The sequence below is a fragment of the Prorops nasuta genome, unplaced genomic scaffold, assembly GCF_024137725.1.
Source record: "Prorops nasuta isolate Cenicafe-Biocafe unplaced genomic scaffold, Cenicafe_Pnas_1.2 PNAS00003, whole genome shotgun sequence".
Classification (NCBI taxonomy): domain Eukaryota; kingdom Metazoa; phylum Arthropoda; class Insecta; order Hymenoptera; family Bethylidae; genus Prorops; species Prorops nasuta.
The window spans coordinates 3,353,364-3,375,597 of record NW_027116800.1 but is presented as its reverse complement, the minus strand read 5'-3'; the positions used below and the strand labels follow the sequence as shown (position 1 = coordinate 3,375,597).

At 37.6% G+C, this 22,234-nt stretch overlaps 2 protein-coding genes across 2 annotated transcripts in view; both read right to left on the bottom strand.

Moving 5' to 3' along the window:
- LOC136785717 (WD repeat-containing protein 47) overlaps window positions 1–5,546 on the bottom strand; it is a 45,106-nt gene extending 39,560 nt beyond the window's left edge. Inside the window, exon 1 of the mRNA XM_066746944.1 lies at window positions 5,497–5,546. Coding sequence (XP_066603041.1) covers window positions 5,497–5,531 — 35 coding nt within the window. The 5' untranslated portion in view covers window positions 5,532–5,546. The remainder of the gene's footprint in view (window positions 1–5,496) is intronic.
- An 8,337-nt stretch (window positions 5,547–13,883) lies between these two features.
- The window catches only part of hiw (highwire), a 149,484-nt gene continuing 141,133 nt past the window's right edge, over window positions 13,884–22,234 (bottom strand). The window contains exons 34-46 of the mRNA XM_066724834.1: window positions 21,988–22,053; window positions 21,300–21,389; window positions 19,290–21,067; window positions 18,661–19,209; window positions 18,460–18,589; window positions 17,982–18,388; window positions 17,797–17,911; window positions 17,105–17,718; window positions 16,652–17,023; window positions 16,361–16,588; window positions 15,516–16,288; window positions 15,055–15,425; window positions 13,884–14,959 (exon numbers count right to left, since the gene is read on the bottom strand). Of these exons, the coding sequence (XP_066580931.1) occupies window positions 14,844–14,959; window positions 15,055–15,425; window positions 15,516–16,288; window positions 16,361–16,588; window positions 16,652–17,023; window positions 17,105–17,718; window positions 17,797–17,911; window positions 17,982–18,388; window positions 18,460–18,589; window positions 18,661–19,209; window positions 19,290–21,067; window positions 21,300–21,389; window positions 21,988–22,053 (5,609 nt within the window). The 3' untranslated portion in view covers window positions 13,884–14,843. The remainder of the gene's footprint in view (window positions 14,960–15,054; window positions 15,426–15,515; window positions 16,289–16,360; window positions 16,589–16,651; window positions 17,024–17,104; window positions 17,719–17,796; window positions 17,912–17,981; window positions 18,389–18,459; window positions 18,590–18,660; window positions 19,210–19,289; window positions 21,068–21,299; window positions 21,390–21,987; window positions 22,054–22,234) is intronic.

Sequence of the window (22,234 nt, the reverse complement as noted above, 5' to 3'; positions counted from 1 at the left end):
GGACAACAATTTAGCAGTTACATGTATCGAGATGCGGCGGAACCAGCCAGTGAGGTGAAAGTTATTCATCATTACGTTCAAGAATCTGACTTGAATCGGGAAAACGAAAGACTAGTCTCAAGAAGTTCCGTAGGAGATCCCAGATATCACTACACAAGACACGGTGGTCTCACTTACATTAGACCAACTACTACGATCGTAGGCTCACCTTACAATCCTGATGTAAGTATCGTAATACGATCATTGTCATATTACACTATCAAGAGACACGGTAGTCCAGTTAAGCATGAATATTAAATTGAAATAAATCCAATAATTCTATATATTGGGAACGTTTATCTTAGGTAGCACACTACCGATACAGAAGGTCTGCACTTCCTGACGAATCCCTTCCTGGGCTCGCCAATGATGTGGCCGAGAAGTCGTCCATAATTAAGACCATTGCTCACGTCGATTCGCAAAAGGAAAAGGCTAGGCCTGCTAGGAACCACGAAGGTAAATCTACAAAGCATCTAATATCCCTTCAGTATTTAAATATTTCTTTGAAATCTACTATTATCAGTCTTTACCATTTAAAAATAACTTAAACGATTATCAAACTACAGACATTCGTGCAATTGCAGGTTCTGAGTTGTTAGGTATATTCCCGAAATTCTCCTCCCCGTATCCTGGATACCAGCAGATTCAGCCTTTCGCTAGCACAAACACACCCAACGCAGAGTCTTCAGTACAACCCGAAGCAAAGTCCAGTAGTCATAGCCAGAATGTTGCTTCTCCCCAAAGTCTGGAACATTCATCGGACAAAGATGCAATGAAGTTTGAAGGAAAATCAAGCAGTGGTTCCATCCAACAAAATTTCCCTCCATGGTGGAGGACTTCATCCCAATCTTTGGAAGACACAAGCAGAAAATCGTCTCAAGTCATTCCCCACTGGTATCATATTGGTACGAGCATGTCTTCGGAGGACTCGAGCAGAAAATCATCTCAAGTTGGTGCTGATTCAGCCAGATCATCGGAAGATTCGAATAAAACAATTAAGGAGATAGCTCGGAGCTCGTCTGTTTTGGATAATAATACGGATGCTTCTCAAAAATTAACTCAGACAGAACGTATCGCGGATAATGAAGCAACGGACAAGCATGCTCAACTCGATCAAGCCATAGTTGATCTAGTGGAAAAGAGTATTCAGTCGGACCAAGAAGGATATCAAAATGCCAATCAAATTATATCAACAGCTGCAGCAGCAAGACCAAACGAAGAACAAGCGATCATTTATGTCACGAGCGAACCTAACAATCAACTTTACGCCGAAAGTCTTCCATGGAACCAAATATTGACTCCAAATTATTACACAGCCCCTATTGTCTACAGTTATGTTCAAAACAACCCATTATCGAGAAACTACCCAGATCCTAGGCCAATAGGGAAAATACATTCTTCTGAAATCATGACTATTCATCATGACGGCAGTAATATACAAGATTCCAGTAAAATTATACCAGCTGTAAGTACATAAAACATTTCTCATTCATTCGCACAACCCATAAATGGAAACATTCCAGTTTCTTCATTTTTTACACCCAAAGTCATTTAAATACCATTTATGAATATAAAAAAGTAATATTTCCTGTTACTTCGTTTATTCACGTAGCTTTACGTACTCATTACATTGTGAATTCAGTTTAAATTGCATGAATATTTTGTCATTTTCAGACTGTACCCCGCAGTTCGATCGGCTACGACACGACATCATTGTTAAGCGGCTACAAACCATACTCTTTCCCGACGTATACATCGTTCCAAAATTACCAGTCTTATCCAAACAGTTATTCATACTTGTCGGGGGATAATCCTACCTATGTTGTTCTTGACAATGACAGTGGATACGAAAATTTCGAGTCTAACAACATGCGGCAAACGTTTAAACATCATCACGCACCACATTACCATGGAACTCAACCGTTCAGCCCCAGCTATCAGTCTCACCATCTGCCAAGTCACAGCTCATCTGCTTACGCTAGCTCTTCGAATCACGGCTCTTCCTCATCTGCTTCTGCTTCTGCCAATACCTCGTCTAATTATCACGCCAAACCTTATCTCAGTGACAGTGAACCTAGCACGGTCTACCAATCCCCAGCCTATTATCCGAGCTATTCTCACACCTATAATCCCTCCTACACTCCTTCCTCTTATTCACCAACCTACTCACCCTCCTATGGATCCTATTAAGCGAATCGACTGACCAGCTAAATTATTAATTCGACGTTATAATCTTTAATATAGCACACGTAGAGTTAAAAACGTTCCAAAGTGTCAAATTGGTTCCGGGAATGTATATCAGGAACATTCTTCACTCTATGTGTGCTACGAGGGTAATCGTTTAACAGTTTCATATAATCTTAGTTGCCATATTAATTATTTTACATTATTTATTAGATGCAGGCTTTAATGACTACACGTTCATCAAATTCCGTCCATTCAGTAGTTAGAAATTTTACTTGACAGGTATTAACGGCACTAAGTACGATCTTTGTGTCGATAGATGTACCTACTAATTATGTATCACTAAATATTTAAATAAATAAGTATGCAAATAATATACGATTAATCTCCTTTGAATCTCTAAACCTAATTATATTATATACTAAGATCGATAATAATTAATATGTTGAAAAGAAAAAATTGCATTTTCCTCGAAACTAGATATTTCTCCAATAAATTGCATTGGAGATTTTTAACAATATTGTCACAGGAAATTGAGTCGCGAAGAAGATGAGAGGATCTCATCTAAACTCGGGACGAAATCCGGTTGTCCGAGCCTAACAAGTTTGCATGAGCACTCCCTCGGTAAAAGACCGGACCAAAATTCAATTTCATACAATTTGTCCGAGAGCTAATTGACCGGAACGAACGGTACGAGAATTACAAGAGTAGCTTGCCAAAATCGAGGTCGGTCCAGCTTCGATACAGATATATATTTGTTGCAACCCTTGAAGAACGCTTAAATTGTTTCAAATCGACATAAGCTTCAATAGAGAGAAAGAAATCTTGAAATCTACCGTTATGTCATGCTAGGCTATAAAAAATATACTTTATAAAAATCTTCGACGTAATATCCTGCAAATACCGTACATCATTCCTAGGATTACCATTAATATTCAATCTTAAAGGCGCACAATAAAATTGCATAGGACAGTTCGCATGTATCATTCTAGTTCTCATAAATAATCAGGACTAATCCGCGCGCGTATATATAGTCGTTTGAATTTCAGGTATTTCAAAGTGCATTCATCCTGTGATTCGGTAAAAAGAGACAGGATAAATGGCTTGTTTTACCGGAATTCACCATGAAAGATTCTGCCAAGAAGATGTATCGAGTAAAGGCAGATAAACTGCTGAGTAGTGAGTGGCTAATCGACGATTATAACTGCGTTTTCTTCCGAGCACATAAATACGATGAACCAATCGAATAAAAAACCTTTAAACAATAAACAATAATCTACCATTTGGTGTTTTAATCATTTGTATGATTTTCCCCTTCTATTATACTTATTATATCATACTTATAGACTCAAATTAACTGTTGCATTTTAGCAAAAAACCAATCGATTATTGAAATCGGGTAATGATTTGTTTCTCTAGCGGAAGTCACGAATCATCCACGAGTCGTTCCACAACGCTCGTTGCGTTATAACGGCCAACTCCTGCAGCCCCGTTATTCTTCTAACAACTATAGTCCTGTTGCACCTATTTATTTGTTACTCGACAATCACGTTAAACTTTATTTCAATTGAGCAGAAACAAAATTGACTATTTTTCAGTAGTTGACTGTCGAAATATTTACAAGCTTACAATACCCCCTGCATTTACACAGTAATTTACACCAAAACTCTGCATAATTCATATTTCACTAATTCAGCAAGTCTCGCGCGATAATCGAAGACATATAAATAGATATCAGCCAATACTTGTCAGAGCTTTTTTGATACACAAGCTATTTTCTGCCGTTTATTAATAATTATCCAATAAAATTTCCTCCACGTGGAACATACTAGTATTTGATTTTTTTCTATTTCCTGAGTTGAACTGAAGATTCCACTGCAAATATTACGCGAATCTTTGGAGATATGAATCGATAGGATCTATTTTACACTGGTAGTGAATGCTGTAATCTCCAATCGCAATAATAATTGCAACACAGTTACAGTACTTTACTGCGACATCACACGGAAGCCCTTCGAGTGAGTGTTTCCAGGGAAAGTCATTAACCGTGGGCAATAGAGGTATTCAACTGGCTCACCTTTGACCCGTGAATCGACTTGGCGCTGGTATTCGCCAGCTAGTTTACCCAAGTAGATGGGCCCCTCGCGACCATTTTCATTTTCCCTTGAGGCGATACCTTCTCTCCTTCGATAGGAATAACCCACCTTATGTGTGTATATATATAGTATAGTATATCTGGAGGCTGTAAAATTGGGGTCTGATGAAAGTTTAACGTTTATGGGTTTTACGTCCCACATGTTTCAAGGCATATTACGTATTATTGCAAAAAAAAAAGCTAACAATAAAATTGTCTCCCTCAATTTCAGGGAATATAATCTATAGTACTAGGACAAAGAGCAAAATATACTCCAACCACAAGACCACGTTTTGAAAAATATAGAACAGTACACGAGTATGTTATACGTGAGCAGCTTAAGAGGAAAAATGCTTTCGCTAAGTGGGGAGGATTGTCGAGTGAAAAATGAAAGGAGCGAAATATTTTCGACAGAGGGGACAATGACCTGATGCGAAGCACGGAGATGATAAACCTGTATTTACGCGAAGGCACGCAAAAGGAAAAAGCACATATTTCGTGCGAGCTTTGCGACACGCTATTCATCCCGCTCGAATCGTCGTCGTCGTTCTTTCGTTTGTCAGTGCACCTGTAGGACTGACTCCTCTCTGTGATGCTGTACATTACAGTATATATATATATATATATATATATATACTATACCGCCTGGTAGATAAAAGGCAGATTAAGCACGAACGATGCTCTACGTTCGTTCTCCCCTGCAGTCTTTCCACGTTCCATTACTTCACGGATGAATCGGTCCCTGATGTCGGTCGATACGTGCCGGAAACAAACGGTTTATTGTTCCGTCCAGATAATCGAATGGACCGCAACGATAAATTATGTAATCAACTCAAGTGTGGGATTGCACTCGCATAAAATATGATCCTCCCATGAAACGACCACTTCTTTCCATTCTTTCCCTAAACTTTATAAATATTTATAGAAACACCAACGTTGTTTAAACACGCATCGCGTATTATTGATATAATTAGGTACGCTTTAAATATTATTCTTCGGATATAAGAGAATCCGTGTCACTGGTAATTAGTCTGGGAAGAATCTAGTTGCGTCTTTGTAATTTAATCGTGTATATATACATATACGCGATGTGACAGTGGGGATTGAGGTAAACTGACAAATAAATCAACAATATTTACTTTTTGAACGCCCTCCTGCACGCGTAGACGTTCATGCGGGCTTGAAACGGGTGATAAAATCTGAGCAAGCATGTAGCATTACACGGACAATGAAAGTTAAACAGGAACACGTGTTGAAGTCGCGTGCGCGTCGTGAGAGATACTAACGGAGGGTTACTTCCGATGCCGGCGTCGCGACGACGTTAACGAAGGATAGGAGGGAAGACTCGAGACAGGCGCGTGTTGCTCAAAAATTCCCACCCTCGGTACCGGGATACTGCGTCACGCGTTTTTCTCCTCTCACAATATCGATCTAAAACTTTCGCCAATTTTCCCAACATTCGGAAATGATAAACTAGATGACGTCATGCGTTCGTAACAATTTATTACAATGAGTCATACAAATACAACAAAAAACTCTTTACGCGATCAATAGAAAGTCAAACTACATTACACAAAAGGTTTGACAACATTTAATTATATATATATATATATATATATATTAACAATTGAATTGAAATATAACTACATTTTAACATGAAGTTATCTGCAGCAGGAGTTTCGCGGATTGTAAACTCAAAGTAGAGCACCCGAGGGAGCAAGGTAAACTTCCGGTGTAGCGCGACGTAAAACTCGATATCACGCCAGATTGCGAGATGCAGGAAACACGTGCCTCAGGAATTTATCGCTATAGTTGTCCTAATCCCACCTTCCTTTCTTTCCTCAACTTTAGCATGTATTATTCATAAGGTCATTTATGGCAAGAACGCGGCTCGAATAAATCCTTCATCGACCAAACTCGTCTGCCTGCGACGAGTTCCAAAAGTGTACTTGAGTCCCAATCCCAAACAGCGTGGCACGTTCAAGTTCAAGGAGATATTACGAGTGTCTATACTCGACTCCTCTTCGTCCTATTACGTGTGCTTATTGCATAAATAACATGAAATCTGCTTTACAAAATAGAAAGCATACAGTTATAGTATGAGAATAATGCTTCTCGTCTCTCATTGTTCGAAAACTATATATACCCTCTTCAAGCTGAAAGATTTCATTCCATGAATGAAATAAATGCTCTAATGCTTCACTGCTACAACGATTCCTTTTATGAATTACCGAGATTACTCACAGCGAAACAATCAATATAGTAAACATTCATCGTAACCTATCAAATAAACTATATATTTCAATGTTTATTCTATTCGCAAATTGAGTTCATGATCTCTTTCAAGTCTTTTGTTTCAAAGTGTATAACGCAGTATCCGGTAACGATTGGCCGGTTTTACGATTTACCGATGGCCGAATCAGTCCTTTCTAGTGGGAAAGGTATGATGAACGATCAGGCGACGAGTAATAAGAGTGCCTGTAAATGATGCATAACCGATAAGATATGAATCATTCACGAGTCGTTTACATATCACCGATTAAATGATTTTATTTGAACAAAAAATATTATTTTTTTCCAATTGATATTAAATTTTATATTTTATTTTGTAGTTTATCGTACTGCAAGCCTGAAAATCGATAAAAACTTATGTATTTCAAGGTAAATTAATTCAGGCAACGACGAGATTGGTCACGGGTATTACTAAGATTTTTTATATACGTGTTAATGACGTTTAAAAGAAACTCGGACACTCAAAGCGATCCATCATTGATTAAACTGTCCACAGTTCTTTGTTTAAACCATACTGTGCTTTGTTATATGCCATAGGCGTAAACGGACGCGTCGCAGACGGCGCACTTAACGAACTGGTAACCGGCAGTAACGAGATATTAAAATACCACTACATCAGCAGAGTCTTATGGTAACGGGTCTCCATAAAAAGCAGCTCGACATCCGATGACTTCTGCGAACGTAACGCAAGTTTCCGTTTGGAGCCTAAAGCTCCTTTTACGACCCTCTACAAACGCCTGAAATTTCACGCCATTCGATACAACACTTTCCCCATTCCACCGATCCTGATTCTTCGATTCGATTTATTTATAACAAGTTAGCCACTTACCAGATTAATTTTTTATTGCACTTGACTGTAACTAAATCCTAAAAAAATAATTTACATACAATGGCTAATAAATAAATAGAGAGCAGATATCGAGAAGAATGCAAATCAATCTCTTAGAGTTTTGTTAAAAAAAAACAATATTGGAGAGAGAAATATTTCATTAAGAAGGTAAATGCATTTTGAGTGTTGGACAGGATAACTCTGACGCGAAACGGTTCTTTGGTCGAGGGACCAGTGGACGGAGATGACCTCAGCGTGACCTTCGGTACCACCCCGAGAAAAGTGCACTTCCTGGTAAGCAACCTAACAGCCACGAGGTACAGGAACAGCAAGTGCTTTGCCCCCTGCTCGCTGCTACGCGAACAGCTTATGCAGATTCATCAAGATCGAGAATCGAGATACCATTAGATAAATTCAACAAGTAGCTTCGGTATCCTTTGAAATATATTATGCAAATTAAAGAAAAACATGCTTAAAATTTTCATTAATCAGTTTGACTGAAATACTGATACAGCTACTCTAACTAATTGCAAGTAAAAGCGGGAGGAAGAAATTATGATACCATGACCTGTTTAATTTCAATGACTCAATTTATGCATAAATGTAAAGTCGACGCGCCAAGCACAATGGTGCACGTGGATCATTTGAAACAATGGAAAGCTATTAACGAGTAAATATTATATAGAAAATATAATTAGTGTGAAATCGATAGGCCGAAAGCAGGCCAATGGACGGACAACGTTTGTATAAAAAAAAAGTAACAGAGAGTAGTTCTAGAGCAACGAGCAACGTTCGTTCCGGGCTGTGTGTTCTGCTTTAATTGAAAGAGTTCTTAGGCTACGATTCCGCCCGCGTGGACTCGCCTTAATTGACCGTACCATGCATGCCGGCTCTACTGTGCGAGCCCAGACGCTACATTTCTATTCTATCCTTAGGTAGCGTCTTCGTCGTAATGTCGTCTAGGTTCCAACTAACATTAATACACTGCTTTAGCTCTAAGAATAATAATCTTATACTCTACACGTGCTTTACGCATTATTCTAACAGTATATCCATCGCAATTTTAAATACTAATATCGAACTGTTGATTTTGACCTTGAAAAATTTTAGCACTTTAGGTTAATGAACCGAAAATAAAGTTCTGCCTTTACTAATGTACGACAATTTTGATCTGCTTCTCCTTTCGCGATGGTAAATAGGTTTAGAGTAACCGAGTTAAGGACCAAACCGCCGCACTGAAATCTGAGGGAGGGTGGGGTGGCACGAGTTATTTTGGAAGAAAATCAATGACAGACTCGTTAGCAACCTTAACCTTCATAGCGGGCAAATGAGCAGTTTGTGTAATACATATAATTCCACACTTCGCATCATCTTGGCATAGAAATTCAGAAACAAAAGACAAGTAATTTTTGTCTTTTGTTTGCGTTTACATCGATCGGTTCGAAGTATGATTATTAATAGTGCGAAAAATCAGTGTCAAAAAGCAAATTAAATACAGCTTTCTATTCCGATTCGCGTGCAAGTAGCAGCGTATACTTAGTCCGATATCCGGCTAGTATTAAAATCAGCAAGAGGTGCGATGTGTGGAGATGTTCGAGAATATTTTCACGCGTCCAATTGGGGCAGGCCGAAGGCTATAAGATGTTTTCAAGTGGCCTCATCACGAAAAGCAGCATCGAACGCACTTTCGATCTGTCCGTGAAGATGTCGTTATCGATCGGTGAAACGACTTGCTGGATTTCTCCGACCTGAAAAAAGTAGAGTCTTCCCGGTTTTACGACTTTCCACTAAAAGCAATTCAAACAGTGCAATTTGCTCTTACTTACGTAAGAATGTTCATGCTAATTGTACGTCCAAGTTCACCGTAACAGTTCACGATGCAATTGTCACGCGTTGAGAAAATTGATTTCTAATTGCTGTAAGAAATGCCTTTTCCACGCTATACTAGATTTAATAGCAACGATTAGAATTAAACATAATCCTCTGTACCTTCCTAACGTATCCTTTGAAAAATCTTCAATGATGGTTACCGTCGATGAAGTTACGACGACCATGACTGATCGTGTGTCCCATACCGTAAGAGGTAATTTTCACCCAACCCGAATATTCATTGTTAATAGAGCAAATAACCGCATCGAATCGATGACGGGTTAAACTGCAAAAAGTTTACAAGTCTATTCTCGATTCGTCACGTTTTTCTCGACATCAACAACGACCGTTTGGTACGTAACGTATTTATTATAGCAGCCTACGACAAAAGCACAGTAACATTTTACTGTCCATAACACACGTTCGTACAGTTGTAAAAAGTGATTTAGTTGAACATTTATTTAAAATGTGGGAATAAGCACTGGACGTTATATGAGAAAAATGAGTAACGACACTGGCTCAACTTCCGAACTGCTGCTTGTTCTCCAAAGATATTCATCAAGGTTGCTCGACCCTAGGTGCCTAGGTCAGTAACAGTGAGCGGCACAGTGACGCTTTGTCCAATTCTCTCTTTCTCTCTCTCTCTCTCAGAACACCTGTGAACGTTCCTCTTTAAAATTTCTTCCAGCGCTAAGCAACGAGCCGTAAAGAATATCACCAAAATGTGCAAATAAAGTGCTCTTATCACTTGAACTTAATAATAATCAATAAATATTACTCATATATATATATATATATAGCGACGCACTAAAGAAAAACTTCACTTAACGAGAACTGAAAGAAATTGGAAAATAATTCGGGGTGCGTTGTTTTCGAACATCGATCAATGTGCCGCTAGGAGATATTAATATTTCAACAAACACAAGTTTGCTCGTGAAAGATTCATGATTCATGTGAGTAGATTGAGAGGTAGAAAGAGACATAGTGACGAATGGACATATCGTGAATGTTGACATGTATAATAAGTGAATAAGAATGTGAAAGAGGCAGATTGACAAGGGTGAAGGCAGAAAACGCGCGAAATCACGGTGCAGCGGTGTACAACTGCACTGTTAAAGATCGGGAGGAGAAGGATCGACTGAAGTTGCTCGCGTCGCGACGTTCGAAGCACGTTCACCTTGCTTATATACGGCATTATGGCGTAGTCGTGTGTGCACGCGTGAGCAAGGCACACCATACCATGCCACCACAACCACGGACCATCTCTCTCTCTCTCTCTCTCTCCATCTTCCCCAACACGAATGTGAGAGCGTTGTGCGCTCAAATTGCTTTATGTGCCGGCCGTCGCTCACTCAGAAGCGCACCTTAATCTCACGTGCAACCAGACTTGTATAATTTCCCCATTCCGGTCCAAACAGATATCCATGCACCTGCAAAACCTTCATCTTGCCCCTTGAATCTGACCAATTATATAGCGAGCGCCGGCTTATCAATATTCTCATTAAATATCACAACTTACAATCTTTTTATTACGAGGAAAATGTGCATTTTTTTATCTTGATTACAGTGCTCGCTATTATTACGCATAATTGTATGACACAGGAGATTCTCAATCATATTTATACAGCATATAATACAGGTTTAGTATTCGAGATAATAATTCGACTGGAAATTTAATTCGTCTCCGCTTACAACGTGTCCAATTAACGTAACCCAAGCGATATGGAAGATTACGTTAGTTTTTGATTACAGACAATTGACGAATCAGTCGAACGTTCGTATTTAGAGAGCCGAAAATTCCTAGAAGTGGATCATGCCCGACTTTGTTACTTCCTTGTTTAATTAAGAGACCGTTAATCCTTATAATAAGAACATGCACCGAACGACGAGCATTTAACGCAATTACAATAAAGAAGTCACAGTCTAGATAATAAGGATCTTTTCATTTACATATTAATCGTTAAGTACTTCTTTGCTATGATACCAGTTCAAATTTATACTTCAAAATTAACTTTAAAATTTGTAGCTCTAGATCAATATTTAATTATTTTGTCCTCGTTCGAAGAATATTGTTACCACGTGAGAGACCGGTTATACTTTAGTTTCCCTTAAATTTGCACGTAAATTATATTTGCAGAAAATACAGATATTGGCAATCTGATAAGATTAATAAGTTTTCGGCTTTCACAAGGTGCAAAATAAACAAAACAATTGCACGAGGAAATTCAGAAATTTGCGTATATCTTGCGACAAGTTTTATAAGCGAATAATCAACAATGAACATCCATTGATCTATTGAAAGGAGATGTTATTGTTGGAAATGTAGGAAGGAGAAAGCTGGAATAAGATGTAACGTGAATAGCAGGTAAAAATGTAAACTGAATCTCTCGTTCATTTAACTTTTCGAAATAATAATGTAAATGAGATGAATGAGATTCAATCATATTGCACACATGTATAAATGAAACACGGGACCAATGCTTGCGAAAACTATGTTGCTTTAATCTGTAACTCTGTGATTAATATTACAAAGCAACGTATGTAACATCTTTTATATACAAGCTCGGGTCATTGACTACAACATGTGTCCAGTGCATTATGTACGTACAAGAAAATGTAACGGTATAGCGTGATCTCTCAATGGAACTGGTTCCAGAATTCCTCAAACCAAATTTTAATTTTGAATCATTGAAGGCTCTCCGTTAGCTAAGGAAATACTGTGTTCTAAAAATCACAAAAATACTATAAAATAAATAGGAATAAATAAATGTATATTTTGACTTGTTAAAAGTTTACATTTTATAAATGGTAAAAATAACAAGAATGAATAAAAATGACATACAGCATATATTGTCTATATAGAGTGTTTTATTAAAGTTATGACTATTGCAATACATAAAACGATGCGGTCACCAATGTATTTCTATTATGAATACTCGGGAATTCATTCTGGTACGGGCGGGGAAAATGCTATTCATTACAACGAAGCACTACGTGTAATGTACTCATTTATGTGAGTGATACAACTATAGCGTTATAGCATATGCAGGAAAATGCGTGAGATGCGTGAAATGCGTCCAAGTCGCGTGGTGCACACGTGTCTAAAACCAGTTTCACGCGAGACACGACAGCCAGACTTTTCTAAAGTATTTTGCTCCAGAATAATTCTAATTTTTATGATATTGGGAGCAAAATTCAAAACTCTGCAGTACTGCCTAATTCAAATACTAAGATTTTATAATATAAATGTAATCAAAACTAATATGGTGTAAATATTAATTTATCTGAACAAGCAAACTGAAAATACATATATATATATATATATATACATTAATTCGCTCAGATAACGAAAGTAAAAATTTATTTACTTATCTAGGTCATTTCTCAAAGGGATTTATTTTTATGTAATACTTTTTTAGACCTAAATAATAAGAAGTTTCAAAAAGATCGTATGCCAAAACCGTATGTCGAATAGAGAGAATTACGAAGATAATTGAATTTTTACATCCAAGACCTGCGACAAATTAAAGTACACGATCTGTATATAAACAAAATTATGACAAGAATGTGAAGAATAAAGGGGTAGCGTAATTAAAAGGACGATAAATAAATCTTACGATTGTCATATGTTCGATAATTCTATTCAATAATAAAGTATATATTAACCGGGTGCTGAAACGTTTATTAAAGACAAAAGGGAGTAGAATGAATCATAAACCCTGACAGGACAAGAAGTAAACTGAGGTAAAGTGAGGTTAAGTTCTCTGTCATCGGGATAAACTACAATTTCAAAAAGGTAAAACTTAGCCAGAAGCTCAAATGAGTAACACATATAAGTGAATAGTTTTTAATACAATAAGTAACAGATTTCTATAAAAAGATGATTAATTGTATAAAATAGCTTCTCCGTAAATTCATCCAAACAATCGATAGCGCTTGCTCAATGTCTGAAATTTTGACTGGGAAAATGTGATTCCATTATTCGAAATTCCTCATAATATTTAATGAAATGGTTGGTAGTAAAAAAACGAATCATTCTAATAAAAATATATAGTTGAATGACAAGAATGGAAGGAGTGTTGCTCAAAGTTGCGTAGGAGATCATTTGAGCCTAAGGCGTTAAAGCAATGTTTATAATCGCTAAACACATATCTCCCGGCAAAACCGACTAATGGACGTACGCATACTAATACCGTAAGTTAAGAATTATGTAACTATTGTTGCATGATACGTAAATAAAGGCTACTTACCGCTGATCGAGGCGAAAAACGTCAGGATCACGCGCGCACACACACTCCACTTCAATGCCCCTAGACCTCTCGCCTGAAATTACCGTTTGGTGGCGCGTCAGTTGGTTGCCATCTTGGATCAATTATTACCAGTCAAAGGAGAATTTTACACGATTTGAAATCGTTTTAGTGGGTTATTCTGTTGATTAGCAATGAAAACTAAAATTCGTAGCAATATAAATAGTAAGAATTTATTTTTAAAAAGATCGCAAATAAGAATAATGACTATACTCTTTTGTCGAGTAATTTGATTTCTATAATTCTCATGAAATTGGAATATAAATTATAATAATACACGCGAATAAATTAAACGCACACACTACGTATATGTACAAGAAATTAACAGAGTAGGAAATAACACACGCAACGCGAAATACGGTTGTAAAAATTTAATAAATAACTTTATATTGTAATGGATGTTAGTAAGATTTCGAATTTTAAATATGAGATATGCGAAAATTAAAATCAGCCATATTAACAAATGCAATACAATAATTAATCTAGTCACATGCATTCCATTTATAAGGTAATCTTTTTTAAAATTATTTGCTATCGACCGACATTCGTAGTTTAACACATTTGCACTACATACAACATCTCTTGCATACACAGATGATGCCGAATTATATTGGTAATAATAAATTGTCCTTTACGCGCAGTGATCTGAATTTGATGAAACTGCAATGGTCGTTTATGCTTATATCTGAAAATTGATCACACTTTTTCTAAAGATACATACACATGCAAGCTCTTGCTTTAAATTAACACGGAAGTTTGATCAGCACTCATTTTCTTACAATTTGTCTATTCGCTCACTGTATAGCACTAGCATTATAAATAACAACAGCTTATCTAATACTTAACAAATATTACAGTCCCTCGTATTTTCAAAATTTCATTCTTCATGAATCTCACTAAATTCAGTTTATGCTCTTCTCAGTTTTACGCAGTATTTGTCAATTCCACTCTTTTAATATAACTATATCGGAGAATTTGTTAAAAAAAAACATAGAAAAGTATAGGTGTTGTCAAATACTTTCATTGACACATCATCAAGATTAATCTGCATATTTATGGCATCGGGTGAGGAAGCAGTACACGCTTATACAATATCTCACTTATCGACAATTACGCGGCTCACAAAATTTCACCAGCTTATTTTAATAACCTTCCACGGGTGTCGACTGTTATCTCGAAGAATGGAAGATTAAAATGTGTGCGCGTTACGGCATATTCCGCAACCAAGAGCGAATTCTTCTCCAGTTGGTGGATGTTTTACGTGTAAGGGGCATTCCTCTCCTTCGAGCTGCTTTGCTTTAGGTCCTATTGAAAAATAAATTACATATAAACATTTATTTATGTACAATACGATTCATTATAAGCAGAGTTTAATAAAAATCGTGGCTCGGAAAGAATACCTGCTGGGCACGAAGGTAGTTCGCCCTTTGGAATCGTAGTGACTCTTTGAAAGTCGTCGTGACATGGGTTACAGAAATGTGTTGTTCCAAAGCAAAAGAAGACCGCCACTGAACAACAATATCGACATTTATACTCAAGAAAGTCTGTCCCGTGCTTTGGACACATCTGAGCCCTTGCCACGTCGCTACAAGCTCCACATACTAGTTCCGCCGGATCAAAGCTTTCTCCGCCTAATTGGGCATCGCATCTTGCTTCGCCACCATAATAAGCCTTTTGACATTTATAACAGACATAATAAGCATATCTATCCATTGCATACGCTGCTGGATCTTGATGATAACGTCCGCCGGGTGCGATTGCTGCCTCTGCCCTGAAAGAAAATCAATTTGTCATTGCTTAGTACTGATTAAATTAAAAACGATGTTGCTACAATATACATTGGTCTTTGTTGACTACTCACTTGTGTAGCCCTTCGTATTCCAATCGCATTAAAGCCTTCCTCTTAACATCCTCAAACAGCTGTTTTACGCTCGCTAATTGATCGATCAGACTTGGATGTTCCATTGGCACTTTGCAAATAGGACAAAGTGAAAAGCCAAAAGTAATTCTCGGCCCGACCCATTTGTTGGTCAATACATGTTGACAGCAATGTAAGTGAAACACATGACCGCACTGCAATTGAATAGCGGGCGCGCACGACAACGCTTCGGTAAAACAAATCATACACATGTCATCGGCATCTTGTTTTAAGTCGCTTCCCGGTAAGCATCTATGCAGGCATGGTAAGCAAGGTTTCTCATTTCGAACACCGCCACAAATGTGACCGCACGAATGAAGTTTGTTACAAGCGTTTCGCGCGTGCTCTTGACATTCATGATCCGCACAAATATTTCCTATCGCTAATAGACCCGTACTTCCTGTGGTACCACAAAATCTACATATTCCGGAAGTTACACCAACCGGCTTTTTCGGAGTGCCATCGCGAAATTCAACTAATGCTTTCAACGTTTTGCTATCTGCTAGAGTTAATATCCAAAAGAGCTTAGTTCTTCCGCAGCCTTCGTGTAAATCGACGCGTATAGCTTCTTCCTCCTCTTTGCAGACTTGACGGACGTGCATTCTTGTCCTTCGATGAAGATGTAAAATTTTGTCACATTCAGCGCATAAATTCCCACAAACGTTGCATTGTATAATTGCTGTAGTTTCGTCATCGTCGTGATTACTACAAATTGGCTGAGGAACAAGAGGGCAGATAAGTAAACGATAATGTGCTTATAAACGTTATACTTATTTTAAAGAGCTTACTCTTGGAGTAGCAGATTGCCCGTCAGCAGCACTCCATTGAAGAGCAGAGGATAATCTTTCAACGTGCTCAGAGTCTAAAACACATAGTGAAGCTAGAGATAGCCATAAAGTCGGCGTGTGCAAACATTGACTAGGTTCGCGGCTTTTTTCATCCAGTCTCGTGAGACTTAGAATATTTTCAGCGATCGCAGCTTTTGTTACAGCAGCCCATTCATCTGACAATTTACCCTGTCGAAAGGAGTGTATTTATTAAATTTGCAAAGAAATATTTCAATGAATTTTTCTACTTACGGATGCCATATCCTTCAACAGTTTTATAATAACTTCAGCTAACTTTCTTGTCATACAACCTCTTAACCACCATCTTGCACCGACATTACTTTTCGGATGAATGCTGGTAGCTAGCGAGACCGATTGCAGAAATTTTCCATTATTTTCTTTTCCTTTAACTCTTACTTGAACCGTTAATGCTTTGGCAATGCAGCTCAAAAATACGTCGAGTATTCCTGGCGAGTTTTCATTAAAACCTGAGGTATTTGGATAACCATTGCTTGCTACAGATATAATACTAAAATCTTTGGGAGGTAAGCGTTCTGTACCAACAACATTCGCTAATACTTCTGGCTTAATTTCTGGCAAGATTCTCTTCAGCAATGACGTTACCTGAAACACACATGTACATATTAATAAAGTTAAATAAACGTGTATTTTTAAACTAAAATAAAAAAATATTTAATCCTTTACCTGTCGCTGCACTCTTGCTGATCCTGTGTGTAATAAACTTAATAAATCTTTCAATAAGCCAGTTTGATGTGACAAATAATTTCGTCCAACCGTACTACCGCTTAGTGCTAATACCATCGAAAGCATCTCAAAACAATAAGTATCGGTCGCTTTCGATAAATCACTGTCATCGCTTAATAAACTATTTGCCGGTGTAGGGGAGCACAATAGTGTCTCCCACTCTTCTCTTAAACGAACTGTCTCCTTTCTTATGGCTTGCACGATATGTGTGCATACTTGTTTTTGTAAATGCGTCAAATTGCTGCGACTGAATAAAATGCCCACCATGTGCTCACGAAGGTCATTACTCTCCTCCAAATCTTCATTAATCGCATCAACTGTTTCTAGTTGTTGTTGATCTCCTTGTATCAATTTGCCAAATACTTGAGACGTGAGTATACGAAATACTTTTAGTGTTTCTGCCTCACAATTTCTTTGTTGAATAGTTTGAGCGCTTAGCTGTTTACCAACTTTTAGAGATTCCTTTTCAATCTCACCTAAAACACGTATTTGACGAACTCGCAGTGAATTGTCGGGTCCCTTGAGTACTAGACTCACGATAACATGACGATTATCTTTGGTAAAACAAAATAAGAAATATTTATTATTGCAGTATGATGTATAATGAAATAAATTATTATACGAAAAATTACCTATAATTGGGCAATTGACCCAACCAGCTGATCTGCTTTCAATATCTACAACCCTCAGCTTAACCATTTCATCCATATTTACACCTGATTGGAATGTAACACTGGATACTTTATGCTAAAAAGATGACGTTGTTGTAGAATACAATAGAAATTTCAAACAAGTATAAGTGGTTTGCGTTACTTACAGTCAAATCACGGCAATTATCAATATGGATGTATACCATACGAGGAAATGAATGAGGAGTGCAAATAATTGTTATGACTTTAGTTTTGTTACGATCCTCGTCACCAGATTCCCAAAATGTTTCCGTAGAACTATCAGTCAAACTCATAATCATAGCTTGTCGACTAGATGTTCTAATTTCGACTGACGATGTAAGATCTTTCAATGCTTCTACGTTGCTACTGGTTTGTGACGAATAAGTAGACTGGTGACTTTCGTGCATACTGATTGTAGTATCTTCTTCTTCCTCGGATCGTGAAAGAATTTTACTGATATTACTGAAGACATGACTCCGATGAAGGAACATGTGGTCTGCTGCAGTGAATCTAATTCCCCAGCACTTGACTGCTGCTTGTTGTAGAGACGAGCCTAAAAAATATCAATAATAATAAATTAGACATTTAATTTTCCTTTAAATTAAAATATATTTAGATAATTACCTGGTGCAGGTAAGAGCATTAAATCTGCGATCGTTTGCAATAATGTGTGGAACATCGAGGGCAGTGGATTCACCGCTTCACCAGCTATGACTAAATCGCTCAGGGGATGTTCGTAGATACCAGTTACATCCTTAACGAAATAAAATGTTTAGCGCGTGTATGAACATTTTTCACTTTGTATTTTTCATAAATTCTACTTACTTGATCCTCTCGCTTCTCGGTCCTATTATCGTCTTCGTTATTCTCTTCGAATTCCGTCGAAATAGCTGGGCTAAGCGAAGTAACGAACCACCAAAGAAGATCGTGTAAACAGATTGCTTGAGTTACACTCCTAAGGAGCCAATTAAAGGCCTGCATTGCATAGACTCTACATGCAGCGCGTCGCATTGCTTGTTTCATTGCGAGCTGAAGGTGCTGTAAATTATGTTGCTGAAGAACGAACAGCATTACGGGTCTCATGAGAATTTCTATTCCGTCGTTGTTAGATATTTCAGTTTGATTCGCTGATACTATCGCAGATTGGTCCATTGAAGGTACTAGTTTTTGAAGAGCTGTTGACGGATAGCACAACAGTGATGATCCAGCTTCATTGTTCATTTCACTGCTACTATTTCTTCTTCGCATCATAACTATTCTGCCATCGTTACTATTCCTTGCCCATGGAGTTCCAGTCGACATCGAAACTGATCTATGAAATGTACCGCGGTTTTTGTTTGGGTCATTATCACCATCAGTATATTCGGACAAAGGCTGAAAAGTTAATATTATAAATTACACATCACGTCAAATAATATAGAATATTAATACATATTTCAGAGAAAAGAACTTACTCTGCCGTTAATCGAATCGAACGGAGCTCCATTCCCTTCAAAGGGATTGGATTGTCCGGTTTGGCGTCTGAGAGCTTCTTCGTAGTACCTATCGTCATAGCTTTGTAAATTATGAATCCCGAGTGCTTGCAAGCATTGGAATGGTCCTGTAGGGGGAAATGGACCGATTGCCTCTGGAGGACTGTGATTTTCAGCTACAGATGACAGAGTTTGAGTAGGTCGTCCCTGCTGCTTTGGAATGTTTAAGCCAGAAGCACTAGCCAAATCCAATAAGAACATAGCATTGCTTTTCATAATAACATGAGTCTCATTACCATTTGGACTATTCATTGGCGATAATAAAACTTTATTTGTACTATCCTTCTTTCTAGATAATCCGGCAACAAACTTTTTCATCAACTTATTCTCTCGTGTCTTCAAGTATTTATCACGACAAGTATCGCAGATAATGTACCACGAACTTCCTCCCACGCCACCGTCCCCGCAATCGCCAGCCCAGCCAACACAATAATTACCACCGCTGTTGTACCCTTTTCCACCGGCATGCCATCCACAACCAGGATGCATCATTTTCATGTGATAAGTAACCGGATGTGGAAACTTCAAGCCGCATAGTTCGCAAGTAGTTTCCCTTTCGATACTCCCCAAATTATCCCCAGCATTAGACATTCCAAACGGTTTCCATTTTACATGAAAATCCTTCTTCTTTCTGTTTCCTTTCTTATCTTTATCCTTTGATTTATCTTCCTTAGCACTCTTTTCTGACATAGATCTTCTCATTGACCTTAATGTCTGTATTTGCGATATTGGGCTTGGTAAAACAGATTGCTGATCTATGACTTGCATACAATTTGTACTTAATTCTTCCCACAAAAAAACCAAACTTTTTAAAGCAGGTGGAAGTATAGCTACTGTATGAAATTCTGGCAAAGCGCTCAGTTTGCTACCAGATTGAACTTCTTTCATATTAGCATCTTGCTTCTTCCGATTTCTATTCGCATTCGCGTTTGCGGCAGATCTGGTTAAAGTCTCCAGTGTACTTGGTTGGATGTGCAAATAATTTCCAGCATTGGTTACTTCAACCGAATGTCTTTGCCTTGCCTTTTGCTCTTGTTTTTCTTTATCATTTGGTTGAACCACAGTCGGCCTAGTCACCACCAAAGCACCTTGTTTAGGTAGACTTGGATGAAATTTCAGAAAACTGGCGCACGCCATTGCATCGTGAACGATTCCTTCGTGCCAAAGAAATGCAGCAAACACAGCTCTCAGGCATTCTGCCACGGAAGGACTTATCGCCTCTTTAATTTTATGTTTATTCAAATTCAAGGTTCGACTAGGATTGGGATTTTGATTAGTATTTGCTGGAGATATAGAACGTTTGGTCCTTGTTTTTACTACTTTAATTTGATCTCTTCTAGTGACTTTGGGTCGTTCTTCTTTTGCGCTAGATGAACCAATGCTAAAGTGTCCTTTTATAGAAGTGGTTGTTGCATTATCCGGACTTGTTTGCGTTTGCGCCTGGGACGTTCTACGTGGGCTATCTTGAAGATCCGCACACTCTTTTTTCGGAGTGTCAGGGGGACTAGAAATGCTGTCTTCCGATCTCATATGCAAAGAGCTGCTAGGGCTCGGAGTAAGATCACGTGTATTGGCCGTTGTGCTGACTCCACTTAGCGATTGCGAAGGATCTCTCGTCAAACTACTAACCAAGGCACTTGTATCGCTTTGCGATGATCCTCGCCGTTGTGATGTAGTACTATCGACCATGCCTCCTGAGACTTAAATTAAAGAAAACACAAATTTAGTTTTATTCAATAATGATAACATCTGATTATTCACATTATTTATCAATTACCCAACAGTTCAATTTAAAAGATAATATTAAAACTTACAAAAGTCCTATTAGTGTCATTCTCTAAATGATAGTTTGATTGAAAAATGATTTTGTTTTGCATGTAGACAGTTCAATGAATGTTTATGATGTAATGTGAGTGTTTAATGGATCCTTACCTAATGGGGAGAGGCCGACACTTTGGGGAGAGCCACACAGCACTGGACTGCTACTGGCACTATCTCCCCCACCGATCATACTTCTCCCACCTAACAAGTTTTAATTAGTTATAAAATTTTCATTGTAGAGTGTAATGATGATACTATATGTAAACAATTTCTTCTCCGCCTAATAATTAATGTCAGTGTTAAGGCTGTGATATACTTTAATCAATGCATAACTTTGAAGCATGTAGGGGAACATGGGGCAAAACGAGGTCACGATTGACTTTTAATCTTTTCCATATATCAAACAGTATGATGAATTAATTATGATGTAATATATATATACACATATTTACTTATGTAATAAATTATATCACTCATTAGCCCCATTTATTTTTGTTTGAATTTTAATTTGTTAATTTTATTTATTTCATATTTTTTTAAAAATTGCATTTACCCGTGTTTCTCCATATCCCCTATCTTTGTCATCGTTCATGCACTTAACCATTAATTATACGATACTGGTGACGAACAACTGTAGCATTAAATAGCAACTACAAACATCTTTTGTGCAAATTACATTATAACTATTTGTGAACCTAAGAATATTAGAGTGTATAATATAATATACGTCTCGTATTTTATTCATTTTCATGATCTCTACATGAATTACGGGATATACTCATCAGGTGAATAATTATACCTGGTGCGTTAGCAGCAGGAGGGAAGAGACAGTTACCAGAACCAGCTGGTTGTCGACTGGATCCAGCTAAGAATAATATTATACTATAATAACTAATTCAATAGACGATATTTAAAAATTGTCTACAAAGTATAATACTATCCTCTCTGTTAATTTTACTTTTCATATTATACGATATATCCATTGGAGAACAAATAAATTTATATAACACGCTAGAACTCTTGAATAGATCTGTTCCAAAATTCAT